General features: G+C 43.1%; 1 protein-coding gene across 1 annotated transcript in view; it reads right to left on the reverse strand.

The window, feature by feature from the left end:
• Positions 1–10,645: 10,645 nt before the first annotated feature.
• si:ch211-176g6.2 (ras-interacting protein 1) overlaps positions 10,646–22,737 on the reverse strand; it is a 29,074-nt gene continuing 16,982 nt past the window's right edge. The window contains exons 6-18 of the mRNA XM_038974923.1: positions 22,269–22,586; positions 21,189–21,337; positions 20,280–20,529; positions 20,082–20,119; positions 18,389–18,615; positions 18,137–18,249; positions 12,965–13,229; positions 12,718–12,890; positions 12,386–12,530; positions 11,989–12,176; positions 11,751–11,843; positions 11,376–11,651; positions 10,646–10,678 (exon numbers count right to left, since the gene is read on the reverse strand). Of these exons, the coding sequence (XP_038830851.1) occupies positions 10,646–10,678; positions 11,376–11,651; positions 11,751–11,843; positions 11,989–12,176; positions 12,386–12,530; positions 12,718–12,890; positions 12,965–13,229; positions 18,137–18,249; positions 18,389–18,615; positions 20,082–20,119; positions 20,280–20,529; positions 21,189–21,337; positions 22,269–22,586 (2,268 nt within the window). The remainder of the gene's footprint in view (positions 10,679–11,375; positions 11,652–11,750; positions 11,844–11,988; positions 12,177–12,385; positions 12,531–12,717; positions 12,891–12,964; positions 13,230–18,136; positions 18,250–18,388; positions 18,616–20,081; positions 20,120–20,279; positions 20,530–21,188; positions 21,338–22,268; positions 22,587–22,737) is intronic.

Here is a 22,737-nt window from a genome sequence, read left to right on the forward strand (position 1 = left end):
TAAATATGTTATTCTTTCACTGGAATACCATAATATGAAGGTGTCACACAATCTTTGACAGCCATGAGTTCACATTTATTAATGTTAAGATATATGGGCCAAATGGGCCAAAATTCACCCAACTTATTGTGGGAAGCTTGTGGAAGGCTACCCGAAACATTTAACCCAAGTTAAACTATTTAAAGGCAACGCTACCAAATACTAATTGAGTGTATGTAAACTTCTGACCCACTGGGAATGTGATGAAAGAAACAAAAGCTGAAATATACCATTCTCTCTTCTATTATTCTGATATTTCACATTCTTAAAATGAAGTGCTCATCCTAACTGACCTAAGACAGGGAGTTTTTACTAGGATTAAATGTCAGGAATTGTGAAAAACTGAGTTTAAATGCATTTGGCTAAGGTGTATGTAAACTTCCGACTTCAACTGTACGTTCCTCAAAAAGTGTGTTTCATCAATTAATGCATCCAGGACTTCTTTAATTATTTTTGCAAGTAGTAAGGCTAATATCTTATAGTCATAATAAAGAAGACAAATTAGACGCCAGTTATCAATGAGCAGCACTTATTTTTTTAGGCTTAGGTATCAGTATTATTAACCCCTGACTCATTGTAGGAGGGGGAACATTGTTTTTAATACTCTCTAAAAAGACTTCAAATAGGAAGGGAGCTATTTGTTCAGAAAATAATTTGTACAATTCTGAAGTAATTCCATCAACACCTGGTGATTTATTGTTCTTTAGATGTTTGATAGACTCTATAATCTCTTCAACTTTGATGGGTTCATCACACTGTTTAGATTCTATATCACTGATAGAGTGAACATTATTCAGTGAGTTAAGAAACATATCTGTGGATTCCTGACAGTACGTAGAGCTATACAATTTCCTGTAAAAATTGCTACAGAATTCAGCAATTAATTTTTGGTCATCTGTAATAACACCATCAAATTTTAATTTATGGATAGTGTTATTTGTAGAGGGAAATTTCTCAAGTCAAAAGAAATAGGATGAATTCTGTTCTCCCTCCTCAATCCATTTTTTCCTAGATCTAATAAAGGCTCCTTCTGCTTTTAATCTATATATATTATCCAGTTTATTTAATCTATATATTATCCAGTTTATTTAATCTCTATATATTATCCAGTTTATATAATCTCTATATATTATCCAGTTTATTTAATCTCTATATATTATCCAGTTTATTTAATCTATATATATTATCCAGTTTATTTAATCTATGTATATATTATCCAGTTTATTTAATCTATATATATTACCCAGTTTATTTAATCTCTATATATTATCCAGTTTATTTAATCTCTATATATTATCCTGTTTATTTAATCTCTATATATTATCCAGTTTATATAATCTCTATATATTATCCAGTTTATTTAATCTATATATATTATCCAGTTTATTTAATCTATATATATTATCCAGTTTATTTAATCTCTATATATTATAATTTTGTAACTCAATCAGTTCCATCTTCTCCTCCCCCGAGAGGCCGGCTGGGGACCTATGGAAATATACCACAAACCCCCAAGGTGCCTTATTGCTATTATAAACTGGTTACCAACATAATTAGAGCAGTACAAATAACTGTTTGGTCACACCCGTGGTATACCACGGCTTTCAGCCAAACAGCATTCAGGGCTCTAACCACCCAGTTTATAAAAATACATACAGTATTACCTTGCTCCGAGCATGCACATGGAGGGTTGTATGGAACCAAATAGGTGCCAAAAGGTTGAACGTACGTATCATTAGGATCCATACGTAAAGAAAATTGTTAGAATCGTAAGAAAAGCCATGCGTGAAAGGTAAATGTTAAATTTCATCAGAAAATGACATGTAGCTAGCTAGCTAGCTAAATAACTAGCTTACACACAGTCGATCTCGGCTCGTGGCATATGATAGCTAGCTAGTATTACCTAGTTAGTTAGCTCACGTCACTGACAAAATGACACATTGTTGTGCAAGGAGTAAGTGTGTCTAGCTAGCCACTGTTGAAGTACCAATTACAGTTATGGTAATGATTAGCTACCAAGGAGGATGAAATATCTCTAAGGAGAAAGTTTACTGTCCAAAAGGTCACCCTAGTCAAGGACCCACATGCAGTACCTAGGTATTTATTATAATAAGTTATTGATTGGCGTTATTAGTTTTTCTCATGAGTTATAAAAAAGTAACTAAGTTAGCTAGCTAAGTAGCCTAACACAAGTTTAACTGACATCAATAATAACCTTGTCACTCTGTCTTCGGGTTCTACAAATAAGTTACATAATGGAGAGGCTTCAGACCAGCCTCTTGCGGGTAGTCAATTACCCACCAATCGATTTAGACTTTTTGGAATTCACCTGCAATCAAGAGCTCACTTTCATCAGTGCTGTGTCTAACGTCAGTCACATCCCTGAATATGTTTTAGGACCTTTGATGGAACTGCTGAACCGTGTCAGAGGTTGAGAAGTTGATGTACCTTAAGATGAGCCACTACACCTGGAGCAAGGACGAACCGGTAGGCCCAGACACACTGTACCTTAGAGCCAGCTCCAGGATCTGTTTGCCCAGTTTTTGCCAGTAGAAAGCCTTGCACAAGTCCTTGGTGTGTCAGAACGCACTGTTGCGACGTATGAGAAAGAACGATCTATCAGTCCAGGGATCATCCTCTCAATGGCCGACGAGGAGCTAGACAATGTACTGTAGTGTCGGCTATCAAATCCAACATTCCCCATGCAGGCTAGAGAGTTGTGAAGGGCCCAGGGCCAATGTGCACAGTGGGCAAGGGTAAAGGCATCAATGCATCGAATCGTCACAGCCAGGGTTATCCTTTGGATGACCAAGATGGGTTGTGTTGTCCGACGAACATATTCGCACCAACCACAAACTGATTAGGCAAGTTTTAGAAACAAATCTAACATGAATGTGTGTCTTTGTTTTAAATGAACTAAATGTTTTTAGAATGAAGGGATATTGTGCTGGTGCATAAAAGTCCTTCATTTAAAGATTCAGACGTTTTATTAGACCCAATCCAATGTAGACTTTTAGAACTCATTACTATTGAAGATTCATTTGGCATGAAAAATGCAAGTCACCAGTAGACAAGTGTAATATCTTGTACGTAACATATGAAATTCTGAGGCTGAATATGCAGTATACTGAATTCTCTCATGCTTTGTTGTTTAACATTTTAAATGAGTCAAGTCAATGTGCTTATACATAGCAGCTGATATTTACGGAACATCTGCCCAGTTTGTTGAAAGTGTTATTGCATCAAAGTAGTGGCCCTTTAGTATGGATTTGTTTCTTTCCTTGCCAAATTGATTTCGACACATTCTACAAGTCTACATTGGCTCAGATCATCAGTAGACAAGTGTAATGATATCTTGTATTTAACATAAGTACTTCTGAGGCTTAATATGCAGTGCACTGAATTCCCACATATGATGCTTTAACATTTTAAACTTGAGTAAACTTTACATGTACTTGTACACTGTTCTCGAAGATGTGGATGTCAATTAAGGCAGCCCTCCGCACCTCTCTGATTCAGAGGGGTTGGGTTAAATGTGGAAGACACATTTCAGGTGAATGCATTCAGTTATACAACTGACTAGTATCCCCCTTTCCCTTTACGTAGCAGCCAAAACTTGCATAACTTGTCCAGTTTGTTGAATATTATTGCATAAAGATAATGGCCCTTTTCTGTAGTCTGGCCCCGATCCAATGTAGACTTGTAGAATTTTCATTACTATTGGAGATTTATTTGGCAATTAAAGACATCAGCAGTCTAGAGGTGAAATGACACCTTGTATTTAACATACACATTTCTGGGCTAAATATGCAGAGCACTGGATTCTCACAGGATGCACTCTGTTTAAAATGTTAAACTCAAGTCAGCATTAAATGTACTAATACATAGCATCTAGGGTCTGATAGCACATACAGACTATTAATTAGAAATGTTTCATTTTTTGATGCTTACGTATAGCATTCCCTTTGAATTCTAAATCCAGCCATACACCAACTTAACTTTCCTTGACTTGCCCATTCAATGTACACGTTTCAGATAGAGTGGACCTGCAATAAAATAAAAAAAACAACAGCCGGAATAAGGGTAAGATTTGCAGTCTGTACTAACAAACTGCATGAGGGCTTATTTTACTTATAGTAAAACGTACTATGCTAAAGTTACCTAGCATAGGAACAATGGATGACAAACTGTGGCCAGATAAGCTGGCAGCAAATAACAAATGAAACATTTTAATGCACCAAACAATTTCACAGTAACCTACTGGATTTGAAACATTGTGAAACCCTTGGCCACCATAGCAAATTGCCTGTGTGAAAACATGCTTACATTCCGCATAGGTTCTCATGTGTGCAGTTGGTAACATGTCAGTTTTTGAGCAAACACTTACTGTAGGAAAACACAAACTGTGACTAGGGTTGCACACAAGACAGTCTGGAACAAACAAGACAGTTAAGATCAAACAAGACAGCCATGACCAAACAAGACAGTCATGACCAAACAAGACAGTTATGATCAAACAAGACAGTCATGATCAAACAAGACAGTCATGATCAAACAAGACAGTCATGACCAAACAAGACAGTCATGATCAAACAAGACAGTTATGATCAAACAAGACAGTCATGACCAAACAAGACAGTTATGATCAAACAAGACAGTCATGACCAAACAAGACAGCCATGACCAAACAAGACAGTCATGACCAAAGAGGACGTTGATGATAAAATCACTTCTTTCTCTTGGTCGTAAGGGCACGTGGGCTTGGCCACTCAACCCTGCATGACAGATGGGATGGTTACTCGCTCATATTGTTGTTTGCCTTCCATTGGTCCTGAAAGACAAGATTCATTCATTGCAGGGTCATACGCAGTGTTTACTGTGGTGCGTTTTTGCTTTGTCATTATGGGGTATTGTGTGTAGATTAATAAGGGGGAATTAAAAAAATAAACTATTTTAGAATAAGGTTGTAACGTAACAAAATGTGGAAAAAGTCAAGAGGTCTGAATACTTTCCGAATGCACTGGGTGTGTATATATATACACTGCTCAAAAAAATAAAGGGAACACTTAAACAACACAATGTAACTCCAAGTCAATCACACTTCTGTGAAATCAAACTGTCCACTTAGGAAGCAACACTGATTGACAATAAATTTCACATGCTGTTGTGCAAATGGAATAGACAAAAGGTGGAAATTATAGGCAATTAGTAAGACACCCCCAAAAAAGGAGTGATTCTGCAGGTGGTGACCACAGACCACTTCTCAGTTCCTATGCTTCCTGGCTGATGTTTTGGTCACTTTTGAATGCTGGCGGTGCTCTCACTCTAGTGGTAGCATGAGACGGAGTCTACAACCCACACAAGTGGCTCAGGTAGTGCAGTTCATCCAGGATGGCACATCAATGCGAGCTGTGGCAAAAAGGTTTGCTGTGTCTGTCAGCGTAGTGTCCAGAGCATGGAGGCGCTACCAGGAGACAGGCCAGTACATCAGGAGACGTGGAGGAGGCCGTAGGAGGGCAACAACCCAGCAGCAGGACCGCTACCTCCGCCTTTGTGCAAGGAGGTGCACTGCCAGCGCCCTGCAAAATGACCTCCAGCAGGCCACAAATGTGCATGTGTCAGCATATGGTCTCACAAGGGGTCTGAGGATCTCATCTCGGTACCTAATGGCAGTCAGGCTACCTCTGGCGAGCACATGGAGGGCTGTGCGGCCCCACAAAGAAATGCCACCCCACACCATGACTGACCCATCGCCAAACCGGTCATGCTGGAGGTTGTTGAAGGCAGCAGAACGTTCTCCACGGCGTCTCCAGACTCTGTCACGTCTGTCACATGTGCTCATGTGCTCAGTGTGAACCTGCTTTCATCTGTGAAGAGCACAGGGCGCCAGTGGCGAATTTGCCAATCTTGGTGTTCTCTGGCAAATGCCAAACGTCCTGCACGGTGTTGGGCTGTAAGCACAACCCCCACCTGTGGACGTCGGGCCCTCATACCACCCTCATGGAGTCTGTTTCTGACCGTTTGAGCAGACACATGCACATTTGTGGCCTGCTGGAGGTCATTTTGCAGGGCGCTGGCAGTGCACCTCCTTGCACAAAGGCGGAGGTAGCGGTCCTGCTGCTGGGTTGTTGCCCTCCTACGGCCTCCTCCACGTCTCCTGATGTACTGGCCTGTCTCCTGGTAGCGCCTCCATGCTCTGGACACTACGCTGACAGACACAGCAAACCTTTTTGCCACAGCTCGCATTGATGTGCCATCCTGGATGAACTGCACTACCTGAGCCACTTGTGTGGGTTGTAGACTCCGTCTCATGCTACCACTAGAGTGAGAGCACCGCCAGCATTCAAAAGTGACCAAAACATCAGCCAGGAAGCATAGGAACTGAGAAGTGGTCTGTGGTCACCACCTGCAGAATCACTCCTTTTTTGGGGGTGTCTTACTAATTGCCTATAATTTCCACCTTTTGTCTATTCCATTTGCACAACAGCATGTGAAATTTATTGTCAATCAGTGTTGCTTCCTAAGTGGACAGTTTGATTTCACAGAAGTGTGATTGACTTGGAGTTACATTGTGTTGTTTAAGTGTTCCCTTTATTTTTTTGAGCAGTGTATATATATATATATATATGGGGGATTGGAAATTATGCAATTACATTGATGGAAGCCACAATCTATCTGCAATATTAAAGCTGATCTACCTCCTAAAAAATATATATATACAGTATATTCCAACACTTCATTGTGGCATTGTGCATTGTCAGGCACTTACAGTTGAAAGTTTAGGCTAACACACATGATTGCATAACCGTTACAGTTCTATGAAATGAAATACAGTTTGAGTTTTAATGAAGGATTAAGGTAATTAGTAAGAGATAAAAAGATTGAGAGCATACCACAGCCTCTGCATAAAGTTACTGTGAAACAAAGGTAAATAAAAGCCCTTTTTCTCAGTTATACACTCTGAGCAGTTACTGCCTTTTTGCTTGGTAGGGCAGAATACTCCTGTGCCCTCTGGGAATATTATAACCACATCAATTAATGATTCATAAAATGTTTAATGATTCATTTTCTCTGTATTGAAGAGCTGGATAAGTATCTCCATATTAGACTGAAGAGCTTGATGTATGGCATGAAATTACAGTGTGCAAAATATGACCATAGTGCACTTGCTTATTTTCAAAAAACGATTGTGTCAAAAGTACAGCCTGTCCTGAAAGTGCACTTCATTGCTTGTCTCCAAAGTACACTGGTCCTCAAAGTACACTTCATCGCTTGTCCTGGAAGTGAACTTGATGAAGCCCACTCAGCATTTAGTGATGGTTAGTGTACTCAGTGCTGACTAAGTGCTGACACTCGCCTCCATGTCACCTGCTCTCCCTGCCCTGTCGGCATCCTCGTGCTCTCTCTCCCTCTCTCTCTCTCTCTCTCTCCCTCCCTCTACTCTGAACGCACCAGAGTGAACATGAAAGAAATATTATCTGTAAACTAATGATGAGAAAGAATGTTGATACACATATGGAGGCCAACAGGAGTCTCTGTACATTAGGATTAGACTGTTGTGATGTCATTATTCATAACCAACTAACTACAGGTCAGTTGCAATGATGGTCCTGGAGCAACATTAATTATGATGTCGTAGGAACAACACTAACATGGCGATATCAGATCGTGCAAATATTGGTGGTTAAGACTATTTAACTATCAATATTTGCACGATCTGATATCGCCGTGTTGGTGTTGTTCCCAAAACATCATAATTAAAGTTGCTTGGCAATGATTATTATATCCAGAAACATTGACTCAATAAAGACATTAACGTTAGTTGAATACGCCCGCGTGAGTACCATTGTTGATCGCTGGGTGAATGTGTGGCTAATGAACATTCCAGAGGAGTTAGTATGATAGCTAACGTTAGTGATGGTTGATTGATTCGCACTCGCAAATCGGCCCGTTTTTACCAAAAACGTTTGTTTCCACTCCCATGCAATTACTGACACTTTTTTGCAAAATATTTATTTCCACAATTACAGTTCCGCGCAAAATGACGTGTTGACGTTAAAACTATCACAATCAACAGTGATATAGCCTACGTAACACTCATATTACATTCTAGTTTTCCACTTGTTAATACATTTGAAAGTAATGAAATAGAAAGACAGTACAGTGTTTGACATGGATTATATCTACCCACAGAAGTCGAGCAACGGCTTGTGCTGGGGTACGGCAACACCACTTGGACAAGCCACACGCAGAACTGCAGTACACCGTAATACTAGAACCGGTAGTCATAATAATGGCATTTTGTTAAGTTAAGTTATAATTATGATTATGATTACATTTGCTAATGATTATTTCGGACAGCGGTGCGTGGTTGCCTGTTGTAGCATAGCAAAAAAAAAGTTTTTCTATTTTTTATATCAATATGTTGGGGGGGGGACATTTTGAGCATATTTGAAAATTGGGAAAATTGAGAATATTGGAGGTCCCCCCCAATATACACTGCTCAAAAAAATAAAGGGAACACTTAAACAACACAATGTAACTCCAAGTCAATCACACTTCTGTGAAATCAAACTGTCCACTTAGGAAGCAACACTGATTGACAATAAATTTCACATGCTGTTGTGCAAATGGAATAGACAACAGGTGGAAATTATAGGCAATTAGCAAGACACCCCCAATAAAGGAGTGGTTCTGCAGGTGGTGACCACAGACCACTTCTCAGTTCCTATGCTTCCTGGCTGATGTTTTGGTCACTTTTGAATGCTGGCGGTGCTTTCACTCTAGTGGTAGCATGAGACGGAGTCTACAACCCACACAAGTGGCTCAGGTAGTGCAGCTCATCCAGGATGGCACATCAATGCGAGCTGTGGCAAGAAGGTTTGCTGTGTCTGTCAGCGTAGTGTCCAGAGCATGGAGGCGCTACCAGGAGACAGGCCAGTACATCAGGAGACGTGGAGGAGGCCGTAGGAGGGCAACAACCCAGCAGCAGGACCGCTACCTCCGCCTTTGAGCAGGAGGAGCACTGCCAGAGCCCTGCAAAATGACCTCCAGCAGGCCACAAATGTGCATGTGTCTGCTCAAACGGTCAGAAACAGACTCCATGAGGGTGGTATGAGGGCCCGACGTCCACAGGTGGGGGTTGTGCTTACAGCCCAACACCGTGCAGGACGTTTGGCATTTGCCAGAGAACACCAAGATTGGCAAATTCGCCACTGGCACCCTGTGCTCTTCACAGATGAAAGCAGGTTCACACTGAGCACGTGACAGACGTGACAGGGTCTGGAGACGCCGTGGAGAACGTTCTGCTGCCTGCAACATCCTCCAGCATGACCGGTTTGGTGGTGGGTCAGTCATGGTGTGGGGTGGCATTTCTTTGGGGGGCCGCACAGCCCTCCATGTACTCGCCAGAGGTAGCCTGACTGCCATTAGGTACCGAGATGAGATCCTCAGACCCCTTGTGAGACCATATGCTGGTGCGGTTGGCCCTGGGTTCCTTCTAATGCAAGACAATGCTAGACCTCATGTGGCTGGAGTGTGTCAGCAGTTCCTGCATGAGGAAGGCATTGATGCTATGGACCGCCCGTTCCCCAGACCTGAATCCAATTGAGCACATCTGGGACATCATGTCTCGCTCCATCCACCAACGCCACGTTGCACCACAGACTGTCCAGGAGTTGGCGGATGCTTTAGTCCAGGTCTGGGAGGAGATCCCTCAGGAGACCATCCGCCACCTCATCAGGAGCATGCCCAGGCGTTGTAGGGAGGTCATACAGGCACGTGGAGGCCACACACACTACTGAGCCTCATTTTGACTTGTTTTAAGGACATTACATCAAAGTTGGATCAGCCTGTAGTGTGGTTTTCCACTTTAATTTTGAGTGTGACTCCAAATCCAGACCTCCATGGGTTGATAAATTTGATTTCCATTGATAATTTGTGTGATTTTGTTGTCAGCACATTCAACTATGTAAAGAAAAAAGTATTTAATAAGAATATTTCATTCATTCAGATCTAGGATGTGTTATTTTAGTGTTCCCTTTATTTTTTGAGCAGTGTATATTATAATTACGGCCCTGGTGCATGTAAACCTTACTCACTGTGACATGAGGTTACATCGAAATTGCACTTAGTTCCCAGACCACCAGGAGGCAATGTCTGACACAAAATACACTTCCAGAGACCGAGTGGCCAAACAATGCATACCAAAAGCAGTTCATTTGCATCCTCTCATGTCTACTAATTACCTAAAAAATGCAAACCCAGATAAAAACCCAGTCCTGAAAAGCTCTTACCTATCTGTTATTTTTAAGAAAACAAACAGTTCTCAGACCACCATGCTGGACTATTGGACCCAGGTGTGGAGGAGAATGTATAGAACATCATACAATTATATATGACAAAACCTGTTTTTTAGGGCAGATAGAGGAAATGATAAAAATGCCTACTCCTGTCATCTGAGCTTCATTGATTTGAACTTGGACCTTGTTGTTTTTTCTCTGAGTGAGTTATTTCAGATAGCCATCAGGGCTACCAGGGAGGTCTAAATGTTTTCAGACTGAGTTATTACCTAAAGATGAATCTCACCAAGGTTAAGGCCAGTCACTCATACAGCACGAACACCACTGGTCCTGGACAGCTGCAGGATGTTCCAGATGGGTCAGAATAGAGAAGAGTACACTTTTGGAATGATCTAAAATTACGCTTTGGTTTGTTCAACCTTTTCTATTCACTTTGTCTGAAATCAAATAAAGAATTTGTCAGATCAATGAGATTTTTGGAATTGAATGAAAGCTTCTTAGTTGCTTTCAACACCTCATGGCATGGGGATTGAAAAGCGGTGGGGGCAATGTAGCGGCGGCAGCCAATCAGAAGAGTTGGAGGCGTGGTTTATTGGGGGCGTGGCTTTCAGTTTGTTCCTTTTGTCCACCCGTGATATTGAATGTTATTCCAGTTAATCTGGTCTATTGTATTTGTTTTTCCAATTTTAACCTAAATACTGCCAGCTTCTGTAAAGATACTGCCATATGTGCACATGATACTAAACAGCCTGATAAGTTGTCTCTGTTAAGGTAGTATTTCTTATTTATTAGGTTTAACGAAAGGGGTACAGTAGATTCAGTGTTGAAAGAAATAGGTCCCAACTTGAAATATAGGTTTGGTAATAATCAAATATACCTGTTGGCATTGAATTATATATTTGGTTTCAACAAATGTAGTTTTTTTCAAATGAGAAAACCTAACTAATTTACTTGTAATCAGTTAAAGTATTTTTGGGGGGGGTTGATCCAAATAGTACTTTTTAAAAAGTGTATATCATTGTCTCTGTCACTCACCCTTGCATCCACCAGAGCCAATCCCAGTCCTCTGTCTCCTCTCTGTAGCTCTAGAGTAAACACCTCTTCATCCTCCTGATGCTCAGTCTCTGGTTCAACCAGCTCCAGGCTGTGGGGGGTGTTAGGAGGGGTGAGGAGGCAGGAGGGGTCCAGGGCAGACCTCCTCTGGGTGAGGGTGCTTAGGTCTGTCTCTCTGAACTGGAGCTCCAGACTCTTCAGCTTCTGGGTCAGTAGGGCCCCACAAGAGTTCAAATCACTTGGGGGAGAAGGGCTTTGCTGTGGGGGAAAGGGAGGAAGGTGAAGGGGAGAGGGCGAAGATAATTGAGAGGGGGATGATGGGGGAGAGGGGCTGGGGAAAGAGGCCAGAGGTAGGACCTTCTCTACGGGGGGGGGTTCGAGAGACTCCAGGGAGGCCTTTGGGAGAGTTGCCATTTTTGTCAGCTTGGCTTCCGTGGGAACACCATAATCCTGTGGGAGTTCCAGAACAAACCATATGAGTTCTAAAAGAGTTCTAGAACAAAATAGTTCCAGGGAAAACTAGTAAACCAGTATCATATAGATATAAACCCATGTCTAATTCATTCAAGCAAAAGTTGTGAACCAAATGTGTTACCTGTTGCGTGTGCGTATGACTGAAGTTCCCTGGTGACTCTTTGACAGACAGGTTGCTGATAAACTCCTGCAGCCTCCTGAGCTGTCCAGCCAGGCCTGAGTCTGTCACCTCTCCCCCGAGCCACAGGCTGAAACCAGAGCTGGGCAGCACCAGGGGAGGGTGGCTGTCAAAACTCTCCAGGATATCAGCTAGTGAGAGGAGGGCAAGAGGGGTTAAGAGAAAGTAAATCAAAGAATAGTGTAGCACAAATATCATGTAGTCATCATAGGTTTAATACTGTGTCTATGTTGCTGGTTTGCTTGTCTCAGTTTGAAATGGCAACTGTGAAAAAACAAAGCCACAAAACAAGCCAGATGTTTACTATAGTGGACTAACAGCAGACAATCAACCAACTGACCAGTGTTCTGTGTAGCTAGTTGATCCTCATCAGAAGGGGCCCAGTGTGGGGGCCAGGGTGTGGCTGGGCTGTAGCCTCTCAGCAGGTGGTGGAGCTGGGCTGGACTCAGACTGGGGAACACACACCGCAGGGACTCCCAGGAGGACTACAGGGAAAATGTGTGTGTGGAGGGGTGAGCGTGTGTGTGTCACCTCTCCCCTCTCCCGTGTGTGTGTGTGTGTGTGTGTGTGTGTGTGTGTGTGTGTGTGTGTGTGTGTGTGTGTGTGTGTGTGTGTGTGTGTGTGTGTGTGTGTGTGTGTGCGCACATGCAGGTGTGTATGAGCGTCTCTGACCTGCATTAGTTGTTCCCTTGGAGTGGCCAGTAGGTTGACAGCAGAGGAGAGTGTGTGGAGATGTTCCACAACCAAGTCACCCAGTCCAGACCCTTGGGCCCAGTCCAGTAGCAGGTCTAGGTTAGCGCTGATATGGACCCCTCTGGACCACTGGTAGAATTCATCCTCTGAACCTTCAATCACAAAAAGATCAGTGTTAATGACGTAGAAAGAGAATGTGTGTGTGTGTGTGTGTGTGTGTCCTCACCTCTCTCCATGAGTGTGTTGAACAGTGAAGCATTGATGAAGTAGAAGAGATAGGCCAGGAGCTGAGAGGAGATCTCATGGTGGAGCTGACAGTCCTGTAGCAGTCTGCTGGTCTCTGTCAGTACCTCCAGGACCTGGTCTGTCTCTCCAGGGACCTGCACACCACCACTATCCAGGAACGGCTCATTTTGCTTGGGGAGAAGCAGCCCACTGCTCCCCCTGAATGGGTCACTGTCCAGCAAACTAGGCAGAATTGGGTACAGAGTCTAGAGGGGATACAAAGATAAGATACTGTATATACAATATAACAAATTATACCGCTCCCTCTGCAGCAGAATGATTTCGCTGTGAATGTGGGTGTTTGACCAGAGATGAGGTCTGACAGAGAGAGTAGTGGGAGACTAGACTACAGTTAATGTCTGCAGCCACTCTCTCTCTTATTTCTTCTCAGCCAAAAGCCCCCTTTCTTCTGCTCTACAGGGCAGGCTAGCTATGACAATGATAGCTTTGTTCTGGCTAATTGTAGTCAGACAGATCAAGCCCCCCCTCACCCCTCCCTGTCCCTCAGCACTCTCCTCTACCCCACCCCACCCCTCTTCCCAATCTCACTTGGCGCTGGAGACACCAGCCAGCGAGCTCCGTGGATTGACATTCCTACGAGCTGAATATGTATTGTGAAAAAAGCCTGTGAATCTGGCTTGTGTGGGCTTGGCATGATAAACTGCTGAGTGGTACAGTACAGAATCTCTGAGTGACTTCCTCTCCTTCACATCCCTTTACAGTATAGTACAGCAGTATAGTGACTATATATCTCCATGCTTATTGCTCTGGTTTATTAGCCCATATACTGTACATTCATGAGTCCTAAGCCATTGCATATATCAGCGTAACATTTCCCATGACATCCAAACAGGAAACACTGGAAATTAGGAGAAATAGACCCAAACAATGTGTCCATGTTTTCAGTTGGAAAATGTAGCTCATCACCAGATGCCCAACAAAACAATGACCCACCCTCAACATGTTCCAGTGTTTCACTGTAATGCCACATGTAGCCATGGCACTTATCATGCTCTGTAGGCTGAAAGTGTGTGTGTGTGTGTGTGTGTGTGTGTGTGTGTGTGTGTGTGTGTGTGTGTGTGTGTGTGTGTGTGTGTGTGTGTGTGTGTGTGTGTGTGTGTGTGTGTGTGTGTGTGTGTGTGTTCATGCCAGGTCCTCCTCTGGGACCGGCCGATCACCAGAAGAGTCTTTTGTTTTCCAGCCCACACCAGCATCTGTTTCCCCTACACCAGATGGAATGGCACGACATGATCCCAACATAAGCACACACACTTTCATTTCTGTTATTATAGCTCTGTTTGGTTTACATTTGAATTTGCTCAGAAAACGGTAGCACATGCACAGTACAGGCCCACATGCAACATACCCACCTACCTACCCACCCACCCACCCACCCAGACCAGACCAGACCAGTAGTCTCAGAGCGGCGGTGTGACAAAGGAGAGTATTGAGAGGGAGAATTTAAATTCTGAGCTCCTGTCTCTTGAACCCCCCCCCCCCCCCCCCCCACACACACACACACACCTTGACACACAGTCACACATATAGGCAGCCCTCGATAAACACCCTTTTCCTATCAAAAATAACCCTGGCTGCCATACAAAGATGAATAGATATCTGTGAAGAAGTGGGGCTTTGAGAAGCTTTCCCCATGAATGTTAGCCTGGCACACACAAACACAAGCACACACAGCTCGCCCCTGCTGCTAACACATTCCTAGCATTGTTTGGTCCAGTCTAGCTGTCAGAACTAACTGGAGCTCTAGTCCTGACATATATGATCGATGAGGAGATCTACATCCAGAGAAACCCACCAACCACACAATCACCAGAACTACGGAGCTCTGCACAGCTCTAGGAGCAACACAATCACCAGAACTACGAAGCTCTGCACAGCTCTAGGAGCAACACAATCACCAGAACTACGGAGCTCTGCACAGCTCTAGGAGCAACACAATCACCAGAACTACGGAGCTCTGCACAGCTCTAGGAGCAACACAATCACCAGAACTACGGAGCTCTGCACAGCAACACAATCACCAGAACTACGGAGCTCTGCACAGCTCTAGGAGCAACACAATCACCAGAACTACGGAGCTCTGCACAGCTCTAGGAGCAACACAATCACCAGAACTACGGAGCTCTGCACAGCTCTAGGAGCAACACAATCACCAGAACTACGGGGCTCTGCACAGCTCTAGGAGCAACACAATCACCACCAATAAACCACTAGATTTACATGAATTTAGATATAGCAATAAGTATTACATTGTCATCCATGAATGAACATACATGACCTAAACATCTGGAAACCCTCAGGATCGTATGACTCAAATGCATCCCAGCACAGCAGAAATGGATACTGAGGCCAGGTAGTTCACAGACTAGACAACCATTTCCTTCTGCATTGTGCAAAAATATGTAAACCACAAACTTATCTAGAGTGTTGTGTGTTGGGGTTGTGTTGCAGAGCATCATGGAAGTTGTGTGTGTTGAGATGACCACGTTTCAGATAAATGGTTGACCTGTATTCCTGTCTCCCGTCTCATCATTATTGAATTGTTATAAAGGTCACCTCTCTGACCAAGGCCCTTCGGCCCCGATTGCTCAGTTTGGCCAGGCGGACAGCTCTAGGACGAGTCTTGGTGGTTCCAAACTTCTTCCATTTAAGAATGTGTTCTTGGGGACCTTCAAAGCTACAGAAATGTTTTGGTACCCTTCCCCAGATCTGTGCCTCAACACAATCCTGTCTCAGAGCTCTCTGGACAATTCCTTCGACCTCATGGATTGGTTTTTGCTCTGACATGCACTGTCAACTGTGGGACCTTATATAGACTGGTGTGTGCCTTTTCAAATCATGTCCAATCAATTGAATTTACCACAGGTGGACTCCAATCAAGCTGTAGAAACATCTCAAGGATGATCAGTGGAAACTGTATGCACCTGAGCTCAATTTCGAGTCTCGTAGCAAAGGGTCTGAATACTTATGTAAATAAGGTATTTCAGTTATTAGTTGTTGTTTTTTTGCAAACATTTCTAAAAGCCTGTTTTCGCTTTGTCATTATGGGGTATTGTGTGTAGATTGATGAGGGGGGAAACATTACGTAATACATTTTAGAAAAAGGCTGTAATGTAATAAAATGTGCAAAAATTCAAGGGGTCTGAATACTTTATGAATGCACTGAGGTAATTATTAGTCGAGTATAGTTTTCAAACTCGATCTTACCAAAATTAAAAAATAACTGTTGGCCGTCTCTTTGAGTAGGTGAATATACATAAGTTGTAATCTTGTTGACCAACATCTCAACCAAATGTTACCCAATTAAGTTAAAATTACGAAGTGTGCCCAGTGGGCAGTTACGGTTGAGTAAAGCAACACCGAGAGAACCACCAGTCATGATGGGTCCAGAACTGTTACTGGGTGACACCCTAACCCAGCCGTCATCACCTAGGGGCTCACAGTCATGTTCTCACGACACTGACTCAGCCGCAACAACACAAGTGTGTGATGAGACTGTGACACAGGCTACTCAAATACCTACACCTGTGTCAACGCCTCAGTCTAGAGACATTGTTGTTGAGAGTCAGGTTGACCGCCGTTACCCTACAAGTGTTAGGCTGGAAACTAGATGCTTGGACTTGTAGAACAATTATTGTTGTTCACAATGGGGACAATTTAACTAGGTGGGGAGGAGATGTTGTGTATTGGGGTTGTGCCGCAGAGCACCATGGGAGTTATGTGTGTTAAGATGATCATGTTCCAGATATATTGTTGAAGTGTTTCTAGTCTCCTGTCTCATCATAATTGAATTGTTAAAAAGACCTGGTTATGAAACCCAGGAGACATAACAGAGAAGGTTCTGTCTGTTGGATGAATCACTTGTCATTATCTGTAGACTGAGTCAGTTGAAATGCCAATGCACCAATGCTGTCATGTGGTTGGGAGCTTCAGTTCAATAGGTCACCGCTGCTAACCTGCTAGCCTGCCTATCCCCGAACCCTCTCCAGGAATCTATTCTGTTTCCTCTTTGGATAAATTATAGTGATGATGCTCTTTCCCTCCCACTTCCTTCCTGGACAGGAAACAGATACGGAACGGTGCCATAGCCTCGTCTGCCTCAGTAAGCATACAACTGACTTCCAGTTAGCGTAGCATTTAGCATAGGCTGCACCTAACGCTCGGCTTGAGTTAATTTACCTTGGCTAATGCTAATGCTAACACGGCTAACGCTTGACGTGGCAACCTGTACATGACTAAGTCATGTTCTCTTGGTTTGGGTGGTACTGTAGTGTGCAGTCACAGGTCACAGGCAGGGTTAGGCAGAGGGTGGTCGAGGTGGGTGAGGACTGTGTCTATGACGTCTGTTTATGATAACAACTATCCCTGACCCTCTCCAAGGAGTGATCAAAAGATGACAAAGTAAACTTCCATTGTGGAATTCTTTGTCAGACTACACACTGACTGATGGTGTGCCGACTGATATAGGGCAACCAGCTGTACCCCAGCTGCCAATAGGTCCTCTCAAACAGTATACACACACACACACCTGGCAACACTTCTAAACTCCTTAATGACAAGAGGCCTGACGTGCGCGCGCGCACGCACACACACACACACACACACACACACACACACACACACACACACACACACACACACACACACACACACACACACACACACACACACACACACACACACACACACACACACACACACACACGCACAGGCCTACAATACCCCTGCTGTCTGTCTGTGGCCAGCAATAAAGCCCCCAGTGTAGTAGTCCAATAAGGCTGCTCTATCAGAAAACCTCTCATGGCTCTACTCTATGGAGAGGACTAACTAACTGGACTCTTTGTACCGACTCCCTCTCTGTTTTTCTTTCTCAGACTAAGAGACACAACAAACCCATCAGGCCCCGAAGGGAAAAGCTAAAGCAAGGTGAGCTAACTACTACATCATGGGATATGTAGAGTGTTGCTGAGGAGTTTAGTCCTTTAAGGTTCTGCAGTTGTAGGCCAGAGTTGTGTACCCCTGGTCTAGTCTCTGGGTCTGAACTCACTCAAATGCAACTGATGGAGTTAAAAGTTCAGGTGTGTGGGATACTGACCTTGGTGAGGTAGTAGACACACTGCTGAAAGGTCAACATGATAACTTCCTCCAGAACCGTCATGGTTTCTTCACTGGCCGACCTCACACACGACAGCCTCATCTCCAACAGGGCTGACAACAAACAGAAAATATAGGTAAATGTCTTAATAGATGTTATGGATCCTACGTAAAGTTCTTAGTAGGCTTTCTTTAGACTCTTTTAGTCCCCTGGCTAGAAGGTGAGGCTAGGCTAGAAAAGCCCAAAACTAACCCATACTCTCCTCCTCCCTCTCTTCATCCTCCTTGTCATCGTGTTCCTCTCCCTCTGCCTCCACTCCTTGTTCTCTATGTGACCTCCAGGCCAGTGTTTGGGGCATCTGCTGTTGGATGTAATACAGCAGCTCCAGGGCGTTGGACATCCAGACCACCAGGGTACGCAGGCCTGAGACCAGTTCTGCCAGGTTGAGAGGCTGCTGCTCCTCTGGGTCACTACAGAGACTGGGATACCAAGGAACAGATCTGGAATCAGATCCTATGCCTATAACCATACAGTGGCAAGTACAGTACCAGTCAAAAGTCTGGACACACTTACTCATTCAAGGGGTTTTCTTTATTTGTACTATTTTCTACATTGTAGAATAATAGTGAAGACATTAAAACTATGAAATAACACATATGGAATCATGTAGTAACCAAAAAAGTATTAAGCAAATCAAAACATATTTTATATTTGAGATTTTTCAAAGTAGCCACCCTTTACCTTGATGAGAGCTTTGCACTCTTGGTATTCTCTCAACCAGCTTCATGTGGAATGCTTTTCCAACAGTCTTGAAGGAGTTCCCACATGACCACTTGTTGGCTGCTTTTCCTTCACTCTGCGGTCCAACTCATCCCTAACCATCTCAATTGGGTTGAGGTCAGGTGATTGTGGAGGCCAGTTCATCTCATGCAGCACTCAATTCGTCAAATAGCCCTTACAAAGCCTGGAGGTGTGTTTTGGGTCATTGTCCTGTTGAAAAACTAATGATAGTCCCACCTGCAAACCAGATGGGATGGCGTATTGCTGCAGAATGCTGTGGTAGCCATGCTGGTTAAGTGTGCCTTGAATTCTAAATTAATCACAGGCAGTGTCACAAGCAAAGCACCCCCACACCATCACACCTCCTCCTCCATGCTTCATGGTGGAAACCACGCATGCTGAGATTATCCGTTTACCTAAGACACAGCGGTTAGAATCATAAATCTCAAATTTGGACTCATCAGATCAAAGGACAGATTTCCACCGGTCTAATGTCCATTGCTCGTGTTTCTTGGCCCAAGAAAGTCTCTTATTCTTATTGGTGTCCTTTAGTAGTGGTTTCTTTGCAGCAATTAGACCATGAAGGCCTGATTCACACAGTCTCCTCTGAACAGCTGATTTTGAGATGTGTCTGTTACTTGAACTCTGTGAAGCATTTATTTGGGCTGCAATCTGAGGTGCAGTTAACTCTAATGAACTCATCCTCTGAAGCAAAGTTAACTCTGGGTTTTCCTTTCCTGTGGCGGTCCTCATGAGAGCCAGTTTCATCATAGCGCTTTATGTTTTTTGCGACTGCACTTGAAGAAACGTTCAAAGTTCTTGACATTTTCCGCATTGGCTGAAATTCATGTCATGAAATTCATGGACTGTCATTTCTCTTTACTTATTTGAGCTGTACTTCACATAATATTGACTTGGTCTTTTACCAAATAAGAATCTCAAATATAAAATATATTTTGATTTGCTTAACACTTTTTTGGTTACTACATGATTCCATATGTGTTATTTCATGGTTTTGATGTCTTCACTATTATTCTACAACGTAGAAAACAGTAAAAATAAAGAAAAACCCTGGAATGAGTAGGTGTGTCCAAACTTTTGACTGGTACTGTATAACTCTGTGTAATACAGAGATGGAAATATTTGGCTTTGTGCAGGCACTCACACTTCTGGTTGATTAGCAGCAAGCTCCTTGGTGTGTTCCTGTTATAAAGCATGGGGACAAAATGAAATATTAGGCCTACAAACTTTTCTGATCCAAATGTAGTTATATAATTTATTACATACACTTTAAGAGAAAATAAGAGATGATCATTCATACAGCCATATTGAATATAAAGTAACATACAGTAACGTCACTTACCCACATGGCATTCTGGACCTGGCTGGCTATGAGCAGCAGTAGTCTGCGGAGGTCTGAGGTTTGGAGGTGTGTGGCGGAATGTTCGACACACACACTCAGCAGGAATGCTACAGTCAACGGCGGCTTGTTTCTATGGACACTCCCCATGGCAACGATTTCCTTGACGACGGCATCCTCGTGCTCCACAGCGTAGAGTAGGTTCAGGTCGCGACCATCAGGTTTTTTTAGGCAAGCTGTGGCCCTTCTAGACCTGACGAAGACCATGTCAGTGGAAACGTGTCTATTTAAAAAATGTTTTAATGGTGTTAAGAATGAACAAAAATTCAGGAGAGGACCAGACTTGAATGCAACACTTTAATTAGTTGCATTGAGCGCAGCTCCCTAGCAACTCAACAAGCATTAGCTGCAACTCATTGCTAATCAGCCTCCCGACCTGTCCTCATTCTCCTTAATCACCACTGCCACCCTACTTAAAACTGATCAAACTAACGTTCTTCCTGTTTGTTCTGCAGCGTATCACGTGGCACGATGCTGTGTGTTTACGATGCTTTATCAAGTTTAGCATCTCGCCTTCTATCTAGTATCTCTTATGTTCTTCTAAGGATCTCATGGGGAGATTTCCATCACCACAGCAGCCTACTACCACTGCCCGATGATGATGTCTACCTGAGACTCCAAGCCAAACTCTACCCCTCTGGATCCTTCATCTGTAGCTCTCGGCTTCATCCAGTCCATTCTCATTCCCCTCCTGAATCCTCATTCTCATTTCCTCAATAAATATTCTAAACCCATTTCAATGTCTGGTCCTTAAACTTGTGAATAGTTTTTTAAATTGAATCTTCATAATTTACAATAACGACCTGTATCACTAAAAGCTTGGAGGAGCAGCAACCAGTGAGCAGATGTTACCTTATTTCTCTGGTCCCACTAGATTCCCTCCTAGCTGAGATACAGGTGTTGCAGAGTGCTGGTTCACTAGTAGGGAGTGTAGTGGCCTGGGGCAGAACCCCGGGAGCAGCAGTAACTGTAGGATCGGGAGAAGAAGTGGGGTCCTTCACCTAAAAACAAAATGCGTCAGAAGTCACATTTTAACCTTAAAACCTGCCCCAAAAATATCTGTTTTGTAACAAACATAGAGCTAGAACAAAATTGTTAGTTCTAAATGTTTTCATAAGCTAGGTTTCCATACAATTGGAGACTGATTTTCATGCAAATATTCTCAAATCGGCATAAAGAAAATATAATTTTCCAACCAGTGGTGTGTTTCCACCAAATGGATCAAAATCACTGCGTGATGATGTAATGCACACAAATGTACTTTTTCGCTCAAGTTTTCATACAGCGAATAAAAATCTAAATTTCAATATGTTTCCATTGCATTTTCAACTCTACCAATTTTTTTATCACAAAAACTGTGTTAAATAGCAAAACTCTGGTATTAGCCTGTGCGCTCTAGCCAACAGCTTGCAAATACAGTGCAGGTAGACTGTGCAGGTAGGCTAGTCTACATGATGAAATTATTATGGACAAGAGCTCAGATATTTGTATTTGTTAAACAGAAGCATTGATCATCATGTCACCACATTAAGACCCTCGATATTTATTGGAAAGGAGCATCAAGATCACCGTGCACTTTCACCACCCTGTGAAGTTCCTAACTTATTTCATCTGTAGTCTAATAAACTGCATGCTTTCCCGAGTCGTAGAGGGAGGACCACACAACATATCATCGCGTGACTCCAAGTTTACTTCAATATGATGGTTATTATATCAATATATGCGCATAAATACTTTTCCACTGCCATTACTTGCATAATTCATTTTCGATCCCACGATGTCAAACAAACAAATTATTTGTTGCCATTTATAAAATTGTACCAAAACTCCCTGTTTCCATCACAACTGTAGTGATTATTTTTTATACGGTATGACTTTACTCACATGACAACTGTGGATGGAAACGTGGTTATAGTGACTAAATGTATTCACCTTCTGCATAACAACCCAGGCAGTGGGGTCCTTGAACAGGAATAGGTAGTGTCGTCCCATCCCGATGACATCACCTGGACTAAGCTCTGCCTCTTTGGACAACGTCTCCCCGTTCCGTGTTACCATAGCACTGTGGAAGGGACGGAGGCGGACGGTGGAACAACCTTTATCGTTGTGGTCATGACGACATAGGCAGCAGTGAAGAGGCAGGATGTCGGGGGCAGAGAGCGGGAAGTCAACCTTTGACCTCTCCTTGTCTTCGCCACTACATCGACCAATCAAAGTGCTTGAACCGTTCAGCAGGTAGATGACGAAGTCCTGAGGAGAAAAAGAGAGAATTTGAATTGTAAAATCCCATTTACTTTATTGGGTCAAGACCCTACAGTACATCAACATTCAACCATCAGACATCATGCACCACGGCCCTCATGTGTTCCAGCCTGTAAGAACAATAGAAGTTTAAAAAGGG

This window comes from Salvelinus namaycush, chromosome 35, assembly GCF_016432855.1.
Source record: "Salvelinus namaycush isolate Seneca chromosome 35, SaNama_1.0, whole genome shotgun sequence".
Lineage (NCBI taxonomy): Eukaryota > Metazoa > Chordata > Actinopteri > Salmoniformes > Salmonidae > Salvelinus > Salvelinus namaycush.